Raw genomic sequence first — 21,462 nt, 5'->3', positions numbered from 1 at the left:
CCTCTGCTTTAACTAACAGGATGAAACTAATGCCCACTCCACTCCCACCTCCAGCTGTGGCTCTTTCTGCAGTTGTCATACTTCAGGGACAAAGCAGGTAACCTGCCTTTGAAAGATGATTAGAATCAGGAAAGTTTCGGCCCAGTTCTGGTGGTGGTGCACACCTTTAATCCCAGCACTCAGGAAGCAGAGGCAGGTAGATCTCTGTGAGTTAGAGGCCAGCCTGGTCTACAGACCAGGACAGGCAGGGCTACACAGAGAACCCTGTCTCAAACAAACCAACAGACAAACAAAAAACAATTAAGAAAAAGAAGGAAAAAAGAAACTTAATTTCTACCTTCAAAGAATTTACAAACGTGTTGAGTCAGTTTAAATTTAGGAAAAAATACAATTTTCCCATAATAGAAGAGGATTTTCATATTACTTAAGTTATTTGTTGAATAAGCTAGTGAAATTTCATGAGCTAGAATGAAGAGATTTATAGCAGGTCAAGTTCTTTAACAGATTTTCCTGCAGTCAGAAAAGGAAGGTAGGCATGGTTGTATAAGTCTATAACCCCAGCATTTGGGAGTTAGGGGTAGGGGGGTTGAAAGTTCAAGGCCATCCTCAACTAAGTAGTAAGTTTGAGGCTATCATGGGTTGCATGAAAGCATGTTTCAGTAAGGTAAAGCCTAGTGTAGAGGAGAGGGCCAGTAAAGGAGACATACGGTGTAGTGGGCAGCAGGGTGCACATCACGGTGGGTGGAGATGGAACCCGGCAGGTGTGGACTCTGTCTCTCTATGTATTCATCACATACTCAGTTCCCCTAAAGGCAGGCTCTGAACTGAGATGTCATAATGGATGACCAGCAAGAGGCAGCTATAAAGTACTGGAGGAGGATCATGGAGGCTCTGCTCTGATCGGCAACATTAGCCTTGGACGAGAAAGACAGTGATATAGAATTAGGTTAAAGTGCAGTTGCAGCTGAAAGGATTTATGTTGAGTTACTATGAGCAGTGTTGACAGTTGACCTCTTCTTATTTTAGTCACTGATTGGCTGGAGGAATGTAACACGACTGCTGGTGTTTTCCACGGATGCCGGGTTTCACTTTGCTGGAGATGGGAAACTTGGTGGTATTGTTTTACCAAACGATGGACAGTGTCACTTGGAAAATAACGTATATACAATGAGCCATTACTATGTAAGTACTGAAGCCCTCACCTAGTGAGTGGGTTCTGGTGGATTTTAGTGTGTAATACTGAGCGTGTGGGACAGTAGGTTTGCAGCTTTCTTATTTTGGCAAGTGTGGGCCCTGCTGACTGCCGGGAGAGCTGCATTGCTGTTTGTGAAACTCTGGCATTGTGCTGTTCCGTCTGGGTGGCAGGGTGCTGAGACCCATCTGGTTCCTCATTTGCGTACATCATTTGTCAAGTTCCTGGTCATGTTTCTAAATGTACATTTTAACTAGGCTTACCCTCTGTATCTTATGTATATCACTTAAAAATATGCACTCTGGCTTTCATTGGAAGTAAATATAGACAAATCACCCATGGTCTAGGAGTAATCCAGTATTGGTGAATCTTGGTCTTAAGTGCTAGATAACAGGATCCTTTGTTTTTTATTCATTAACTTCACTGTCCTTACATTTAATGTACATAGATGGTCTCACATTTAAAACCTCTTAAAATGGGTCTGGAGAGATAGCTCAGCAGTTACGTGCACTGGCCGCTCTTGTAGAGGATCCAGGTTCAATTCCCAGCACCTACATGGTAGCTCACACTTGTCTGTAACTCCAGTTGCAGGCTCTGACTGCCCCCCTCCCCCACATACATGCAGGCAAAACACCAATGAACATAAAAATAAATTATATAAAATCTCTTAAAACATGGAAGTCCTCAAACATACATAAAAGAGAGGAACTTAAATATACACATGACCCAGCTCAGCAATTATTTGATATTTGATGTTTGATATTCTTACTTAAAAGTGGTTGTATGTGAGTGATTTGGTTATGAATGCATATCAACTCAAATACTGTAATCTTAGCAGTTGGGAATCCAGCCTGGGCTGCAGAGTGAGACCCAGACAAAACCTGTCATTGATTATACAGTGTATTTATATACTAAATTATGTTACTTGATTCCTTAGGATTACCCCTCAATTGCTCACCTTGTCCAGAAACTAAGTGAAAATAACATTCAGACAATCTTTGCGGTTACTGAAGAGTTTCAGCCTGTTTACAAGGTAAAAAGAATGAAAGTTCTAGATTGTCCCTATTGTTTAGTTATCAGTGGCAGAATTATGTCTTTGAAATGTAGGAAAATGCTACCAGGGAGCCAGACTAAATTTGACAAACATTGTTTATGTTCATTTTAATCTCATATTATTAGGATTGTTACCTTTTTTTGATTTGACTTTGAAAGATGCTTAGGAAATGAATAGAGTCCCAAGGTGTCAAAAGAATTGTTACTTTTCAGTGGATTCTACTTAGTTGAATCAATAATATTTATGTTTTACATGTTTAATTGTAGGAATTGAAGAATTTGATTCCTAAGTCAGCAGTGGGTACACTGTCTGGAAACTCGAGTAACGTGATCCAGCTGATCATTGATGCCTACAATGTGAGTGTACTCTGAACGCTGGCAGCGTCACACCGTGCCCAAGGAAACACCTGTATACACACTGCAGCAAGCTGAAGGGGCAGGGCAAAGCGTGGTTTAAATTCCATGCCTGGAGGAAAAAACTTGATACTGTCTTAGTCTTAGGAAAGCATAATTTAAGCAAAGCAATAATATTTAGGTAAAGGCTATGGGTAATTTCCAAGTTCTTGTTTAGGCCATTTATCTCCTAGTTGGAACAAGAGTAAAACACAACTGACATTTTGATGTACACCCCCCACCCCCATAGGGTCTTTGTATATAGCCCTGGCTGACGTGAAACTCACTCTGTAGCCCAAACTGGCTTTGAACTCAGAGATCCACCTGCTTCTGCCTCCTAAGTGCTGGGATGAAAGATGTGTACCACTGTGCCTGGCTAAATCCTTTTTTGATGGATGATGCCTGAGAAGGATTTTTTTTTTACTTCTTTTGCAAAAGACAAACTCCAAGGACATACTTTTCTTTTTTCAGTAGTAGTCACACACTCTCGTATGTATGTACATGCGTAGGCATACCATTTGGGGACTCAAACTAGCAGAATTCTCTCCATTTGGGAGCTTAAGTCAGAATGCCTGTGATGATTCCCAGTAAGTACCAGCCAGTGATCATTTAAAATGTCCCACAGGCACCTGGAGTTTTGTGGTGACTATTATGCACTATTATATACACCATTTCCTAGATCTCTAGTCTTTAGTAGGTTAAATTTAGATTAAAAATTTTTTTGACCGAGAGAGAGAGAGAGAGAGAGAGAGGGAGAGGGAGAGGGAGAGGGAGAGGAGGGAGGGAGGGAGGGGGAGGGAGAGAACGTGTGCGCGTGTATGTGTGTGTGTAGGTTACAGGACAACTTGTGTGAGTTAGTGTGTGTGTGTGTGTGTGTGTGTGTGTGTGTGTGTGTGTGTGTGTGTGTGTGTGTGTGTAGGTCACAGGACAACTTGTGCGAGTTAGTGCTCTGCTACCATGTGGATTTGAGATCAAACTCAGGTCGCAAGCTTGGTGGCAAGCTCCTTTTACACTCTGATCCATCCTGCCAGCCCTAGAATTTTTTGAGACAGTATCATGTGGCCCAGGCTGCTATGACTTCTCAGGATAGCCCAGGATCTGAACTTGTGAGGTTTCTGCCTCCACCTCCCAGGCGTGTTTCATCATTCCCGGCTTTTGTGCCTCGGGTCCCAAGACATTTTGGAAAGACTTGACTCTGAGGGGTTTGGCAAAGACAGAAGATTTTAGTTGTTTCACATCCTCCCATTCCAGCCTTTGTCTGTCTTAAGAGGTTGTTTTCCTCACTGCTCACTGTCCTGAGATGTCTGCTCTTGTAAAGAAGCACTGGCTGCACTCTGGCTTGTCTGCTGAGCCCAGATTTTATCTTGGTCAGTGCTGAGAACCAAGCCCAGGGCCTGTGGCTGCTGGGCATTGATGACCATGGAGCTAATCTCCAATTCTTCAGGCTCTAGGGGCTGTTACCAGGTGACAAGATAAGAGTGATCCCCAGTAAACCTGTGTATTCTGTTGTCTGGTCTCTAGTTAGCTGGAAGCGGGTAGGCCAGAGGAAAGCTGTGGACAGCTGTGTGAGACCGGGGACAGCAAGCTTGTGTTCTGTGTTCTTAGGATTCCTCATAATCAGGCCATTTGCTCTGAGATCATTCTAATTTTAGCTGAATAATAAAAAGAAACACTTTTACATTGTCTATATTATTTTGGAGGTTGGACCCTTTTTAGAGTCGGTTACTTTAGATCTTCTAACACCCTGTTAGATTGAATTATATTGGAATGATAGTATTTTCATAACATCTCATTTCATCCATTGATTTCTTCATGTGTGTTCAAGTTATAGTTTATTTTACCTCCCTGTTCATGGTTAGTCTTCCTTTTAGTCCCTTTCTTCAGAAGTCATTCTGGAAAACAGCAAATTGCCAGAAGGAGTAACAGTAAGTTACAAATCCTACTGCAAGAATGGGGTGAACGGGACAGGAGAAAATGGACGAAAGTGCTCCAACATCTCCATTGGAGATGAGGTATGTTGTGTAAGCATTTCCTGTGAAAAAGAAAAGATATGTGTAAAAAGACTTAATTTCGGGGCTGGAGAGATGGCTCTGTGGTTAAGAGCATTGGTTGTTCTTGCAGAAGACCAGGGTTTGATCCCCAGCATCCATATGGTCATGGTGGCTCACAGCCACCTATAACTCCAGTTCCAAGGGATCTGATGCCCTCTTTTGACCTCTGTGGGCACTGTATGTACATGGTGCCAGATATGCATGCAGGCAAAACACCATACACAAAAATTAATCTTACAAAGTTAAAAAAATTAATTTTGTATATGAGAAAAATTAAACAGATAGTTTTTGAAATATTTTTTATATTCATTGTTAAGTTTGTTAATCTAATTTTTTCCCCTTTAAGGTTCAATTTGAAATAAGTATTACTGCAAATAAATGTCCAAATAAGGAGTCTGAAACCATTAAAATTAAGCCTCTGGGCTTCACTGAAGAAGTAGAGGTTATTCTTCAGTTCATCTGCAAGTGTGATTGCCAAAGCCATGGCATCCCAGCAAGTCCCAAGTGCCACGAGGGGAATGGGACGTTCGAGTGTGGAGCCTGCAGGTGAGTGCGGCCTTGCTGCAGCAGGACAGACACATTCTGGGCAGCTTGACTGGGGAGCCTGTAGAAAATCAAATCATAAACCCTTGGTTCCAGTGGCTTGCTCACAAACTAGGATCTCTCTGTTCTCCACAGTGAAGCTTTAGCTAGGGAAACCGTGTCCCAGGTTCTCAGGGCAGTCTTTGGGCTTTGCTTTCCTGATGGCAGCCCCAGTTCTCTGCAGCAAAACACATCTGGGGAAAAAAAAAAAAGACAGAACTATGTTTTTGAGAAACGGTGAAACTGGTAGGAGTGACTTTCTTTTTAAATTTTGTTTTACTTTGAGAAAGGATCTTGCTTTGTAGCCTAGGATGACCCCAAGTCTATGATCCCACTGTCTTAGTACTTGGGTTATAGGCAGAAGCCGCTACTGCCAGTGTTAACTGACAGTTTTGTCTATGAATTAGTTAGCAAGGAAAAGCAGTGCTTACCTTGTACTGCATTAATTTTATATTGCTGGGATAAAGAGAAAACAGTACTTAAAGTGTACATTTATTCATTTGTCTCTGTGTGTGTGTGTGTGTGTGTGTGTGTGTGTGTGTACACCCACGTGTCATGGCGGGCTTGTGGAGGTGAAGATAGTTTTGGGAGTTGGTTGTCCGTCTACCATGTCAATCCCAGGGATTGAATTCAGGTTGTCAGGTTTGGTGGCAAGTGCCTTTACCCCCTGAGCCCTCTCACCAGCCCCCTTGGCTACTTTTTAAATTAAAAATTAAACTGTGTTCATAATACAGCCTTTTCTTTAAAACAATAGAACATTTAAATCTAAATGTCAGTCCTACATCACCGTGGTTTTGATTATTGACCCAAGAAAAATGAACAGCTATGTTTACCATCAATTTTAAGTTGCCCCCCTCTCCCTCCCCCCCCTCCCCCAAGATAGGGTTTCTCTGTGTAACAGCCTGGGCTATCCTGGAACTTGCTTTGTAGACCAGACTGGTCTTGAACTCACAGATATCTGCTTGGCTCTGCCTCCTGAGTGCTGGGATTAAAGGTATGTGCAACCATAGTCTGGCTGCCATCAATTTTTAATTGCCCATTAACTAATAATGTAAATATTGTCTTTTTCTGTGTTGTATATTTCTTGTTTGAGTCATGGCGTAGTGATGTTACACCTTTAATCCCAGCACTGGGGAGGCAGAGGCAGGCGGATCTCTTGGGTTCAAAGCCAGCCCAGTCTACAGAGAACCTTATTTCCTGAAAAATGAGTTTGTTTTACTTTTCCATGTGTTCTGTTTGCTTGTTTGTTGCTAGAGTGTTTTCATTTTGGTCGGAATGGTTCCTTGCTGAAGATGAGTTTCCCCAAAGCTGTGTTCCATAAGAACTTGAGTTGCTGCTGTGTGTGTGCATGTGTATGTATGTGTAAACACAGTGCGCTTCTCTCTCTCATGTCTGCATGTGTGGGGTGGCCGTCTTTACCTGATACTTGGCTAGTGTGAGGAGATTGTTACATTTTGCTTTATGTGGCTGTGTTTGGATCTTTCCACAGGTGCAATGAGGGGCGTGTTGGGAGGCACTGTGAATGTAGCACAGATGAAGTGAACAGTGAAGACATGGACGCTTACTGCAGGAAAGAGAACAGCTCAGAAATCTGCAGCAACAATGGAGAATGTGTCTGTGGACAGTGTGTGTGTAGGAAGAGAGATAATACAAATGAAATTTACTCTGGCAAATTCTGCGAGTGTGATAACTTCAACTGTGATAGGTCCAATGGCTTGATTTGTGGGGGTGAGTAAGCACCAGTACTAGCTACACAGTGCAGGTCCCCTAGTGAGGTCAGCTATCTCCAGAGTCACCGGGTGAACACACAGAAAGGGGCAGCAGTTAGGGCAGGCCTTCCATTAGATTGGCTTTCTCTGTGCTGTGGCTTGTTTTTAACTTAGGAGTAATTGCAATGGTACATTTTGTCATAATTTTGAAAAACGATGTTTTCGTTGCAGGAAATGGTGTTTGCAGGTGTCGTGTGTGTGAATGCTATCCCAATTACACTGGCAGTGCATGTGACTGTTCCTTGGACACTACTCCATGTGTAGCAACAAATGGTCAGATCTGCAATGGCCGGGGCGTCTGTGAGTGTGGTGCCTGTAAGTGCACAGATCCCAAGTTTCAAGGGCCAACCTGTGAGACGTGTCAGACCTGCCTTGGTGTCTGTGCAGAGCACAAGTAAGTACTGCCTAGCTGCTTCCCATAGTTACACTCACTTTGCTGACCTTGGCATCTGTTGTTACACCACTAGAGCCAGAGGAGAGTGCCAGTACATTACACTTCAAGGAGAACATTTGCTGTTTTCATGTAGCCCATTTTTTATATCCTAAAAATTCTTAATAGTGAGTGTGGATTGTGTAACACTGAAGTGTCATGTGAGTTGTGCTGGGTTTTTGTTTTTGATTTTAATCTGAAGTCTTTATATGTATTTATAAGTATTGATATGATGAGTCTGTGATATTACTTTATGTAATTGACACTACTGTCGTTCATTTTTAAGCTTTAGTGGTAGGGATAGAGCTCTGAGCTCTACCACAGAGGCATACTCTGGCCTAGTTGCTACCTTTGCCTCAGGAGAATGGAAGGTTTTTCTCCTTAGTAAACTCTTACACCAATAATACATGGTGTAAGTTATTGTGGTTTTATATTACGTATTTAATGTGTGACATAGGTCCAGTTTTATTACCTGTACCTTAATTTTATGCCATGGAAGTGTGTATACATACATGTGTATATGTGTGCATGGAGGTCAGACAACCTTGGGTTGTTGTTTCTCAAGAGCCTTCTACCTTTGTTTACCACAGGTCTTTTCATTTACCTGGAACTTTGTCAAGTAGGCTAGGACAAGAATCCACCTACTCGTCTTCCCTCACTGGAATTACAAACGTGTGCCCTCATGCCTGGCCTTTTATGTGGGTTCTAGTGATCTGAACTCAGGGCCTCATGCTTGTGAGGCAGACACCTTATGAACTGAGCCATCTTCCCAGCCCCACCTTTATTTTTTTATTGTGATTTAATTAGCATTTTGGAGACTAGCATTTTTATTAATGGGAAATTTATTGTAAGAAAAATCCAAGTGTTAGCATTGACTTGGAAAATGGATTCGGTTTACTTATAATTGTTATAAAGCTCAACTGCTGGTTTGTTCACTGAAACATGTTGAATTATGTTAATACTTTTTATAAAATTTACACCAGTTTAGAATGAGAGACCTTGCTATTGAGCATGGGCTGTCCTTGATCTTGAGATCCTTCTGCCTCAGCTCCCCATGCTGGACTGCTAGGACCCATGCTTGATACCACCAAGGGCTCAGACTAGATTTTTACATATGTCCCCCAGGTCTGCAGTATGCTAGTTGGTAGTCTTGGGGATACCTGTTACAGGTTTGTCATGGACATGTGGGTGTCTTTACAAAAGGAATCCACTGTGCAGGCCTCCCTGGCATCTGCACAGCACCCACAGCTGTGCTGTGGACGTCAGGTCTGTAGCCAATAGGAAGTAAGGTTTGTGAGTCAGATGTTGGGTGAACCCTTGATAAGGCCTGGTGTTACCAGACCCCACAGGCGCTGACTGGCCTTTACTGAAGTTCTTTATTCGGCCAGTGGAAGACGAGAGCTTGCAGGCAGCCTCTGTGGCCAGAGGCTTCTTGAGTGCTTTGCCACCAGTGGACTTGGTCCAGGGTGGGTCTGGAGAACACCTTATTTGCCCCTTCCTTTTTGACAGCAGCCTTGCCAGCCAGGATGATGCTGGCCTCAGCTTGGCTGAGGCTGCTGAAAATGGGGCTCTCTTGTGGAACACATTGCCTCTATTCTCTCTGAGCTTATGCTGCCCTCAGGTCAGTGTGGCCATTAGTTTAGCCTATGAAGTACTCTACACACATCTTACAACATGCTAAGTGTACCGATTTCTGTCTTAGAGAATGTGTTCAGTGCAGAGCCTTCAATAAAGGAGAAAAGAAAGACACGTGTGCACAGGAGTGCTCCCACTTCAACCTCACGAAGGTGGAAAGCAGAGACAAGCTGCCCCAGCCGGTGCAGGTCTACCCCGTGACCCACTGCAAGGAGAAGGACATTGATGACTGCTGGTTCTATTTCACCTACTCAGTGAATGGCAACAGCGAAGCCATCGTGCATGTGGTGGAGACTCCAGGTAGAAGTTGAGAGATGCCTTGCTTCTGTGCTGGCTTATTGCTGGCCTCTGACATCAGAAACAGCCTGGGTTCTTACTATTTAAGCTTACGTTGGGAAGTTTCCTCTCAACGGTTAAAGTAGAATTTAGCTAATTATGTAACAACTAAGGAGGAGAGAGATCAAGTTTGAAGTTTCCTGAGTCTGTCCATAGACACAACAATGTTGATGATACTTACTTAAATCTGAGTTCAGTTCAGCTTTAGGTATTGGGAGAGGTTTTCTTTATCAAATGTTACTGATGTTGAATTTGTTCAACTTCCCCCAAATTAAGCACATTTTACCTTTTTTTTTCTAGTAGCCTTTGTAGATTCTTTGTCATTCTTTATTATTAGTGCATGGTTTTGTTTTTGTGTTTTTTGTTTTTTATTTTTTTGGGGTGAACATATTTTAGAGCATATGATAAGCATCTGTTTAATGTTACAAAAACTGTCCAACTTTTTAGTTTTTTAAAAAAAAGAAATATTTTTCTTTTGTGTGTATGTGTGTGGGGAAAACTCACTTTGTAGATCAGGCTGGCCTCGAACTCACAGAGGTCCGCCTGGCTCTGCTTCCCAAGTGCTGGGATTAAAGGTGTGCACCACCACTGCCCGGCAAACATAATATTCTTAATTACATATAAGCTTGTCATCATTTTTGATGCTGTTATGATTCTTAAATTTTTCAGTCTTTAGGGAAAGAAATATATTCTATAGCCCCTAAATAAATGACCTGATTGATGATTGTATTTCCTGCTGTCTTGTAAGCTCCCTTGTTAGAACCTTAGTAATTTGTTTGTTTGTTTGTTTGTTTGAGACAGGGTCTCACTATGTAGTTCAGGCCTCAAACTCATAGAAATCCACCTGTATCTTGAGATTAAAGGTACATGCCACCATACCGGGCCTATAACCTAATAGCTTTTAGATAGGTTTTGGGGATAGTGTGCAGTCTCTTGAGTTTTTAGTACTATTAATTTTGTAAGATCCCAGCAAGCTCTTTGTGGTCATGAGAACTTTGTGTATACTCAGTCCTTGTATGCTCACCTTTAACCTTTTCATTTGCAGACTGTCCTACTGGTCCTGACATCATTCCAATTGTAGCAGGTGTGGTTGCTGGGATTGTTCTCATTGGCCTTGCCTTGCTGCTTATTTGGAAGCTTTTAATGATAATCCATGACAGAAGAGAATTTGCTAAATTTGAAAAGGAGAAAATGAATGCCAAATGGGACACGGTAAGTTATGAAACAGCTACTGAGAAATAGGTTGGCTCATGAAGTATATGTAACTTTAATGGTGAAACTGATCTTTAAAGTCCTCTTTAATATTTCATTCCCCAAAGTTCATTATTCAGAGAGTTTGCATTTGCTGAAAACTAGAAGCTTCCTCTTGCAGTAAAATATTTATGAGGATATATATTCTACGTACATAGTGGCCAGTGTTTTTAGTTCTTTAATAGGTCTGATTCTAAATATGCTCTGCTCATTTGTCTACTGTAAAATAGAATCTCAAGTGACTTCACCAGTGTCTCAATCTACACTAAAGAAAGACCCCCCACCCCCACTACATGCATCCAACATGATTCTCTTCATATGACTTCTGGGAAACACAACCAGATCAGTGATTCTGGGGATAGAATGATGGGAGGGTGACCAGACGGCCCTCTTGGGCTCTTCTTGGGATGAGTTCTACAGTAGGTGTGTTTGTGCATTTGGAAGTACTTGGCCTGAACTTAAGGTATATTTTGTTCTGTTCAGATTGTATGTCTGTAAAATTTACTTAATAGAAACACAGGCTTTGACTGGTGTGTGCTAATTCAGTGCTTTCAAAATAGAGTCAGGTGGTTGGCTAAATGTTGGCCCTTATATATTCACATTTTGACACAAGAAAGAGTTGATGTTTTCAGTCAGTATTCTTAAATTGTAAATACAAATAGTCATGTGCCTTTTATTACAGTTAGTTTAGGTTTTTTAAAATTTAGAAATTTCAGAAGTGTAGAAATAGAGTTTCATTTTATGGTATTTATACACACTACATACCAATTTTCTTTCTGATGAAATCACTAGAAACCATTTCTTTCACTTTAGCAAGAAAATCCGATTTACAGGAGTCCTATTAATAATTTCAAGAATCCAAACTATGGACGTAAAGCTGGTCTCTGAGCTGCCGTTCGTATTTCCCTCCACTTTCTTTCCTCGCATGTGAACTTGTGTCTTCACTACTGCACCATGTGTGTTTCTCAGCATCCCTGCTCTTGGTGTCTGGCTTCATGTATGTGGCTGTCTGTGGCTTCTCTCATATGTTAACTTAGTGCTTGGAAGGACTTTACAAAAAGTAGGTATAGAAGCACCTCCATGTTGGTGGAGAGAGAGAACGTTTGCAGCCAGGCAGCCTGCTCAGCCCTAGCCCTTCTGCTCAGTAAACAGAGCAGCCCTGAGCTCTGTCACCTCCCTGGGGCTGCCCTTCTTATATCTTCGGGGTGGGGGGTGGGGGGTTAATGCTGTTAACCGTCACATGGGGTGGCTGTGTGAGGCAGTTGGAGTACAGTCCACCCAATCTCCGATACAGTCCTATTTTAGAAGGTTGTTACATAGTGAATCACCTCTTGGATTTGAATAGTGAAATGGAATATGAAATCAAAATTGCAAAACCAAGGCTAAAACCATAGTATAGTGTTTGTATTGTTCACAATTACAATTCATAGAAAGATTTTGAGATTTTTTTAGTTCTTGATTATGTGGGAATTCCACTGAGAAGCAAAATAATGCTGTATGTTTCTTACTACTTATTAAATGGTTCTGACTTCCAAGTTTAAAACAGAAAATTTTTGTTGCTTATTTTTTATTTAATTTTTGCTTGACAATGCCTTATTATGTAGCCCTGGTTAGCCTGGAACTTGCTGTGTAGACAGGCAGGACTTGAATTCACAGAGATACACCCCTTTTTGCCTCTCTTAAAACTCTCCCTGGGCTGGAGAGATGGCTCAGCAGTTAGAGCACTGTCTGCTCTTCCAGAGGTCCTGAGTTCAGTTCCCAGCAACCACATGGTGGCTCACAACCATCTATAGTGTGGTCTGATGCCCTCTTCTGGCATAAAGTCATGCATGCAAATAGAGCACTCTTACACATAAATAAATAAATCTTAAAAAACAAAAAACTCTCCTGTAAAAAGGATTGCATTAGCATCAAATTCTTTTCTCAGGTTGGATAGAGCCTGGGAGGATTCATGTTTTCTCATCTCCACTTTCTGTAGACAGTGACAGTGTTGGTGGTAGCTACAGGGTCTTCCTGTGTTTCAGGAATGTTTCTCAGTACCCTGTATTCTTTGTTAGTCATAAAATAGTGGGAGCTATCTTTACTCCCATTTTATGTAAGAGAAGAGTAAGGCAGAGAAGCCAGGTTCATACAGAGGTTACTGAAAGGAGGTTCAAACCAGACTGTCGGGTTCTCGTACTTACTCCCTGTCCTCTGCCCTGCACCTGTCAGCAGGTGGGCAGCCACATTCTCTAGGAGAGCGTTACCTGGTTAGGAAGGACTAGAGCACTTTACAGAGCTGCCTTTTGGACTCTGTTGTGACTTGGGGCAATGTTGCTGGGCAAGCGTCCTGGGGGAATCACTTTCCTAATCAGAACTCAGCACTGCTGTTAGGATTACTTATCTGCTAGTGAACTTTGAAAGCCCAATTGAGGGGCTGCAGATGTGCAAATGTGGGAGGCCTGCACTTCCATCCCCAGCCCTATAATTACTCAGTCATGAGTTAGTCAATTAATAAAAATGGACTTGCAGAAAACTCCAATTATGGGAATGTTTTGTATGTTTAAGGGACACAGGAAGTAGCAATAATACTAGAAATCATGACTTGCTGGATCTCTTTTATTGCTAAGAAGGTTTTATTTAAGGTTTAGCTTGTTGGTAGAAAGTTATTGTCAAGCTCACATGTATTTGAAAACTTGATGTGTTCTTTCAGTCTCACTTTACAGAAGTAGGAAAACTGATTAGCTAGTCAAATTACTAGGGTTTTATATATTTCTTTCCTTTATGGAAACAATCAAGTATTAACAATTTCATAGAGATACTTCTCACAGAAGAATTTCCACTTGTTTTACTGAGGTGAATATTTGCCCTTTCTGTACATTTAATAGCACTTTGAGTAAATAATCAGTAGTTACTATTTATACTTAATGTTTATATTCTTGATTTAATTTTTAGCTATAGTATACCTTCTTCAGCTAAAATAAGGATTTCAAACAATTAAAAAAGCAAGGGTTTCTTAAATTTTATTTGCATATTATTGAAATGTAAGAAAATTTATGGCTGTAGATTATATATCCTAAGATGTTTTCTTAATAAAAATTATAGTAGAAATTAGCAATAAAAATTATTGAGAGTCAATAGGTCAGAAAAAATACAAAACCATTTTTGTGATATGGGACCAAGGCTTCCCACCAATTAATTATACCATCGGCAGACACTGTAATTGTGTGAGCGTATAATACTGCCATGTGGGGCACTGAAAAGATGGTCAGACCTGTCCTTCCTGCCATGGATTTCAAACCCCAGTTTGCGTTGTACACCTCAGACACCATGTACATGGCATTTCACAGCCACACTGTCAGCTGCTCCGAGTGACAGACGAGGGACGCACGGCAGAGGAGGGTAGCCTCCACCTCAGATGCAAACGTGCTTTGGCTTCCTGGGCAGGGGCTGTGCCCTGAGTGACTCGACTAATCTGAATTACTTTAGTTTACCTCCATTTAAACTGATGCCTAATACACATAGTGAGTTTAATTTTATCTCTAACTTGCATGTTAAACTTTTGTGTGATTGGACTTTGAAATAATAAATATGTTTGTGTGTATGGCAAAGCAAACTTCTCCAAAGGTAAGTTTTTTCCATATAAATTCTGCCTTAGACTCTGTGGCAATAAATATTGAACTTCTCTTTTTTTATGTTTTGCTTTGTTTTGTTCCCTTATAATTCTTAAGCACTAAATATTAGATTATGTTAAGACAGTTAAATGGAAGTTTTAAAGCCTTAATATATTTGAAAACACAGCAGTTCTAGTATCCCACCCAGATGGAGGCAGTGGGTTTCCAAGAAGGCAGCCTCTTCCTGAAGGGGGAGTGTTGTGACTATGTGAAGGGTTGCACTTGGCCCGGCTGGCCCGAGCAGAGGATCTGCGAGTCTGAGCGTTGTTGTCAGTGTGGGGTGTTTGTTTCGGGGGTCTTGTGTTGCTTACTTTTTGTTGCTCTAATAAAATACACTCCATGAGCAGCTCAGCAGAGAAAAGCTGTACTCCGGCTCACAGTTAGAGGGTGCAGTCTGCACAGTGGAGAAGCCACAGTTGGAGCTTGGGGCAGCTGGTCACATTGTATCTGAGTCACAAGGCAGAGTGACAGAGGCTGGGGCTCAGCTCACTTTCTACTTCTATACAGTATTCAAGCTCAGGAAATGATTCTACCCACAGTGGGCATCCCACCTTAGTTAACTTAATCGGTATAATCCTCCCCAGACATGGCCCGTCTCCCACATGATTTTCGATGTCATTAGATTGACATTGACATTAACCATCTATTCTGGTTTGCATTGTGTTGTATGATAAACACCGTGACTCAGAGTACCCTGGAAGCAAACGACAGGGTTTACTTGGCTTACAGGTTATTATAGCCCATCATCAAGGGAAGCCAAAGCGGAACTCAGGGCAGGAACCTGGAGGCAGGAACTGAAGCAGAGACCACCAGAGGAATTGTTACTGCTGTGTACTGGCGTACTTTTTCTGGCTTGCTCAGCTGCCTTTCTTATACAGCCCAGGCCTACCTACCTAGGGGTGGCACCCCCCTCACCCCCTCCCCCCAACCCCGTGGGCTAGGCTCTCCTACACTAATTAGAAATCAAGAAAATGCCCCAAAGATGTCCACAGGCCAGTATGATGGAGACAATTCCTTAATTAAGGTTCCCTCTCCCAAGGAGACCTTAGTTTGTGCCAAGTTGACCAAAACTAACCCGCGACCCAGCGCAGATCCTCCGTGCTCAGAAGAGTTAGGTTTGAGGAGTGGGAGTGAGGGTCAGGTGTTGCTCCTGTTCTGACTGTATTCACAGAGCTGCTGCCATCTTGTGGATGCTCACCTTGCCCTCAGGGCTGAGTCCACACTGCCTTCCTCTCTTGTCTCTGCTCCATTCCCAGCACCTCAGAACACATTGTATGTATGTTGTATGAATTGTATGTATCTACCTAGATAGGGCATTCTTTGCTCTATACCTTTGCTTTGTTTATATTTCTATTTGTTTTTCAATAATTTATTTGTAGTCAGTTTCTCTGTGAAAGTATTCCAAAACTTCTCATGTTGCTCTCCCTTTCTACTGTTCTCATGTATATAATTCTGTCAGATCACCTTCTTTCATATCTTCACACACCGTATACTATACTCTCATCCAGGGTAGAGTTGTGATTTGTAATTATGATTGCTATTGCTCTGCTTAAAACACCACAGTCAGTATGTTTTTCAATCTTGAGAAATGTTTGTGGCTTTGAGTCACTTGCTGAATTCGCAGCGGTCCTCACTCAAGACAAGAACTGTGATCTGCAGCATCCTTAGGCTGTTGAAGACTAGTAGTTTCCTGAAGAATGGTAATGAGTTAACATTCTAGCGTATGTTTGCACAGTGCCTTGGGTGACACTGACAGACATGCCCAGGAATCAGTCAGTTCTGTAGCAGATCCCAGGAGCACAGCGCCTTCCCTGGGGACAAAGCCAGCCGCCCCATTTAATTATCAAGTGCTCCTGTGCATTAGGGTGTGGAGTCATCAGGTCCTCAGTGCTTCTTCAAGTTGGGTACCAGACCTTCTGAGGAGCCTCTGATGGCACCTGTGGAGGCCATTTGTGATGCAGCTCTCCAGGATGGTGGACTGGAGTCAGAGCACAGCATTCCAATAGCCCAGGACTCCTGGGACAAGGGTGTCCTTTTCACTTCTGTGTCAGACAGTGTCTCTGCCACCTAAACACAGTGACACTAGACATTGGAAGTGACTTCTTAAGAAAACTGCAGCTTTTGATAGTGTTTTGGGACGCTGTGATTTTTAGAGAGTAACTGGTGATTTTTGTTTGTTTTAGGGTGAAAATCCTATTTACAAGAGTGCCGTGACAACTGTGGTGAATCCGAAGTACGAGGGAAAATGAGTCCTCCTCAGGCCGAGTTTGCGACACCGAGCTCACAGCAGCATCGTCTTAGTCACGTAGGGTAGCTTTGGGGCTCTGTGGCCAGGGGCTTAGTCACGTGCAGGTTTGGAAAATGTACAATATGTATAATTTTTTATTTTTTATTATTTTGAAAATAATGTTATAATCCATGCCAGGGACTGACAGAAGACTTGAGAAAGGATCTTTATCCTTGTCAGCTGAGGTCACAGTGTGCCTTTTTAACCCTTCCTCCCGGATCCTTGGGATCAAGCTCTTAGTGCATTAAGTGACACTGCTAGGGCGAAGGCAGGGCAGAGTTGAATTGAAGCAGCAGCAGCCTCACAAGAGACTGAGCTCAGCCAGGGCTGCTTGCACGGAGTCCAAAGTGCAGTCCGACTGGCAGCTTGGGGCCTGCTTCAGCCTGCTGGCTGCCCACTGGGCATGCCCAATGATGCATCTGAAAGACAGGTATGCTGACAGTTTCCAATTAAATAATTTTGACACAGTTGATTTACAGAGGCCATTGGGAAAATTCAGAGAGGTGGAAGGAAAAACTTAGCTTTAAAACCTGCGTGCCATTATGAGTTACTTGATCCTGTAACTCTGATGCCTTCTCTTATAAATCCAAGCTTGGATAAAAGTCCTGGGAACTTCTCTGCTAAGGAGTCCCTGATTTAGCACTATTCACATAAAGGCCATAATTTTCAAAGCATTTGCTGAACGGGAACCTTTTGGATGAGTTTATTTTACTTCACTGTTTTTGTTTAATTCCTGGTGCTCCTTTATCACCTCCTCTAATCTTTTAATGTGTCTGTTTGCAGTTTGGGGTTAAGACTTTGTATCATTACCTTTTCATTTACTTGGCTGTACATTTGCCGTTTTCACAAACACTCTAAGCTGTCCTGCTTGCAGGGCTACAGGACCTGGGCAGGCCCCCTCATCGATTCAACCACTGTGCGCTTTCTGAATTCGCCTTCCCTTCTGAGCTTGCTCTGTCTCATACTAGTCACAATCTTGTTTTAAGTGCCTTTTAATTTTGACAATGCTATTAACTGAAGTTATTTATTAAAATAAAAAGGCCTAAAATACTTACGTGGTTTGTTTTGGCTCTATATTTTTGTTAGTTTTGTGTGTGTAGTTTTTATGTGTTAAAAGGGGAAACCCCTCAATCTGCTCACTAAGGCGCAGTGATTCATTTTAGACATGGGGGCAGGTCGGGAGAACAAATCGCAGGTTCGTGTCCCCCTGAGTTGGGAACTGTTTCATTCTTACATTAAGCAGAACCTTTTATGAACACCATAGACTACCAGATGCTGGAGAACTAATATTTAGGAGAAGGGTGAGATTTTTTGTTCCTAGGAAGAACTAGGAAATCTTACTTTCATCTGGTTTTAGTTTATTTTAATGTAAAACTGTATTTCCATAAAAACACTTGTGTAAGGTTTAGAAGGACTTGGGTTGGCAAGATGGCTTAGTGGAGAAGAGCTCTTGCTGTGGAGGCTGATGATTGGAGGTCAGTCCTTAGAACCCATGCAAGGGTGAAGCAGAGAAGCAACCCCACAGACTTACCATCTGACCTCCACACATGTGCTGTGGCATATGCCTCCCACCCTAGATGCACACACAATAGTAATATATTTTAAAAATTTTAAATAGAAGTATCTATTTCCTCCTTGGATGTGCAACAGATGTCAGGACGATATGAGGAAGGAATGGTTTGAAGTTTCCACAGTGGCTCTCTGAGGTGTTAGGGTAGAGATGCTTGCTACCCAGCCTGATGCCCTGAACTTGATTCCCAGGACCCACATGGTAGAAGCAGAGAGTGGAACTCTAAAAGTTGTCCTCTGTCTCATGTATGTGCTCACAAGCACACACATGTGCATCTATGAATGCACACCCCACCCCATCCCCCATCCTCCAACAAATAAATAAATAAATGTAGCTTTAAAAAGCTTCAAACTCACTATTTATGCTGAGTGGTATTCTTTTTATTTATTTCTCTTAAATGTGATTCCTAGTTTTGACTAAAAACAAATTTGATGGTAGAATTTACATTCTTGCTAGTTTGTAAGATCCATGAGAAAGGTCTTGTTCATGTCTTACCCTGTGTTACTTTAGTGGATCCTGTGTTCTGCTGTTCATACCCCTGCTTAGTCTAGCAAATTTCCTTGTGCTTTTATATAATAAGTACATATATATATGGTTTATACATTTTCATTTCTAGAATGCAGCTCTTAACCTCATACCATAATAATAAAGTTTGTTTTCTACAGCACCCACCCCTCCCCAACACACATGTTGGTTTTTAAGGATGGAATGGTGACTTTTTACATTTTGTATTACATCTAATAGGAAAAACAAAAACCACTTTTCTGACTGTAGAGATGTTTGGAACCGAAACAAAAGTGGAGAATTGTTGCTTGGATTCTAACGGCTCCCCCGGGGGAGGGGGTAAGAAGGCGCGTCGTCAATGACTCAGACACTGGGAGTCTGTTGAAAGCAAATAACAAACTCATTTATTCAATAACAGGAAAGGCCTTATATAACCCTCCTCCCAGCGCCCAGTCTGTGTGGTTATCCTTCATTGGCTGGGCATGATCAGGAACTCTGACATTGACTGTTGCTAGGCCTTCAGGCAGACTCCAGGTTGGCTCTTAAGGAGTGTGTTATGTGCATGCCTTGGCTACTGCTCTCAGCCAGTTTCCTCCACCCTATGGGCCTGTCCTACTACAGAGAATGATTCAGGAAGACATCTGACATCACCTCTTGTTAACATGTGCATGCACATCCACACATGTACACACAAAAATTTGTCAGGCTGGTGAGATGTGTCAGTGGGTGAAAGTGCTTTTTGCCATGCCTGACGACATGAGTTTGGTCCTCAGAGTTCACTTGGTGGGAAGAAAGAACTGATTGCTTTAACTTGTCCTCTGACCTCCACACACACACACAACATAGCATGCACATATCCTTCACATTAAATAAATAGAACACCGTGAAGGTCTTTTATTTTCTTCCAGTGTTAAATCAGGTGGGAAGATGTCTTTATTTGACCTCTTAGCATTTAATCTGGTTAGCTCTGCCCTTTATGTTATATTTCATCAAGTCCTGCTTTTCCTTCACTGCACAGACTACTCCCTGTTAAGTCACCCACTGGTTCGTCCTTGAACCTCCAATGTCAAGGTGGCATGTGGAGTGAGCTCCATCTTGGGGTCACTTCTCAGCTACACAGACACCCTTCAGTCTGCTCCACTATTGTGACTTGCAGTATCCTGTTTATGCATCATCCCCCAGTGGCTATCCCAGCGGAAGTGTGGAGAGAGGCTTGCAGTCAATGGCAATAACGGAAGCAGCCTGAAAAAAAAATGACTTTACTGGGTGAAAAAAGACCGTGAGTTCCACCTGTGAAGAGCTGGATGCCTTTTCTTCTTGGAAGAATGGCATTCATATATTGGCACAGTAATTGCTGTTGTGGATGCTTTAAAGTGGTGATGGTGGCAGAGGGCTGAGGCTGTCCACAGGTGGGCTTCAGATGCCCGTGTCTGGAGCTGGATCAGGTGTCTGTCCCAGGATCATGATGAATGAAGAGGGAGGACAGAAGGGCAGCCAGGTGCAGTGTCTTGAGAAGTAGAGAAACAGCTGCCTGTGGCCAGGAGGGGGCTCAAAATGGGTTCTCTAGTAGCGTTTTAGAGTCTCTGAGCTCACTGTTAAAGAGTTTCTGGAAAGCCTGCTCCCTCTGAACTGGTTCCTGCTGGTTCTGTCAGGATAGGCAGGCATTTGATTTTACTTGAGCCTGTAACCCTGAAACTGCCTAGAGAGTAGGGCTGCCTTACTTAACTCCTGTCAGCAGCTTCATGTTCACAGCAGATGAGCCATACATCATTTTTCTATGAGCATATATGTAAGTCAACTGAACACCAAAAGAGGCAGAAATGGGTGAATCATGGGGGGAGGGTGTGTGTGTGTAGAAAATAGGGAAATGTCAGAATTGTTTTCTAATCAGTAGTTACTTTGTCAGTAACTCCTTAAAAGGCAGAGGTTGCCGGGATGAATAAAACTAGAACCACAGTCTATAACAGTATGTGCTTCTCCAAGGTTCACTTCAGACCTAACGATGAAAGTAAAAGAATAGAAAACAATAGCTCGTGCTAACACTAGATTAAAATAGGCTCTGAGGGCAAACCAGAGGCACAGCATACAGTGGGAAAATAGGCCAGTTTATCGGGAGGACTTAACAATGGTAAATATGTACATCAAACAGCAGAGCTCCCAGACATAAGCAGCAGTCGACAGGCTTGAAAAGAGAATTGAAATGCCTATAGTAGCTTTTAGAAATGAACAGAACAGCGTCACAGGTGAGCAAACAGCTAAGCAGCTCTGGCACTTCACTAGATTACAGCTCTAGTCAGCAGCAGCAGAACATCAGTTCTTAGACACAAGAAAGGGAATGTCAGAACTGAGGGGATGACTGTTAGCTTGATTGTAGTAGTGTGTAGATAATGTGTCTCTGGACATCATCTACCTGTAGTGTACCTTAACCATGTACATTTTTTCTTTTCCAATTGATGTAGTTAGGGTTTCTATTGCTGTGAAGCGACACCATGACCATGGTATCTCTCATAAAGGAAAACATTTAATTGGGTGGCTCCCTTACAGTTTCAGAGGTTTAGTCCATTATCATCAAGGTGGGACATGGTGGCATGCAAGCAGATACGGTGCCAGAGAAGGAGCTGAGAGTGGAGAAGGAACTACATCTTGATCCTGCAGGCAACAGGAAATGGTCTGAGACATTGAGCATGGCTTGAGCATATATGAGTCAAAGCCCACCTCCATAGTAACACACTTCCTCCAACAGTGCCACACCTACT

The 21,462-nt window shown here is 42.4% G+C and overlaps 1 protein-coding gene across 1 annotated transcript in view; it reads left to right on the top strand.

The window, feature by feature from the left end:
• Itgb1 (integrin subunit beta 1) overlaps window positions 1–17,686 on the top strand; it is a 48,167-nt gene extending 30,481 nt beyond the window's left edge. Inside the window, exons 7-16 of the mRNA XM_052727805.1 lie at window positions 1,027–1,182; window positions 2,130–2,225; window positions 2,513–2,602; window positions 4,510–4,650; window positions 5,036–5,235; window positions 6,761–6,999; window positions 7,212–7,434; window positions 9,173–9,405; window positions 10,487–10,653; window positions 16,529–17,686. Coding sequence (XP_052583765.1) covers window positions 1,027–1,182; window positions 2,130–2,225; window positions 2,513–2,602; window positions 4,510–4,650; window positions 5,036–5,235; window positions 6,761–6,999; window positions 7,212–7,434; window positions 9,173–9,405; window positions 10,487–10,653; window positions 16,529–16,594 — 1,611 coding nt within the window. The 3' untranslated portion in view covers window positions 16,595–17,686. The remainder of the gene's footprint in view (window positions 1–1,026; window positions 1,183–2,129; window positions 2,226–2,512; window positions 2,603–4,509; window positions 4,651–5,035; window positions 5,236–6,760; window positions 7,000–7,211; window positions 7,435–9,172; window positions 9,406–10,486; window positions 10,654–16,528) is intronic.
• Window positions 17,687–21,462: the final 3,776 nt, after the last annotated feature.

Source organism: Peromyscus californicus, unplaced genomic scaffold, assembly GCF_007827085.1.
Source record: "Peromyscus californicus insignis strain IS unplaced genomic scaffold, ASM782708v3 Scaffold_8__1_contigs__length_139910024, whole genome shotgun sequence".
NCBI classification, from domain to species: Eukaryota; Metazoa; Chordata; class Mammalia; order Rodentia; family Cricetidae; genus Peromyscus; species Peromyscus californicus.
Note: the sequence above shows the minus strand (reverse complement) of the source record. Positions and strands in the feature narration are given on the sequence as shown.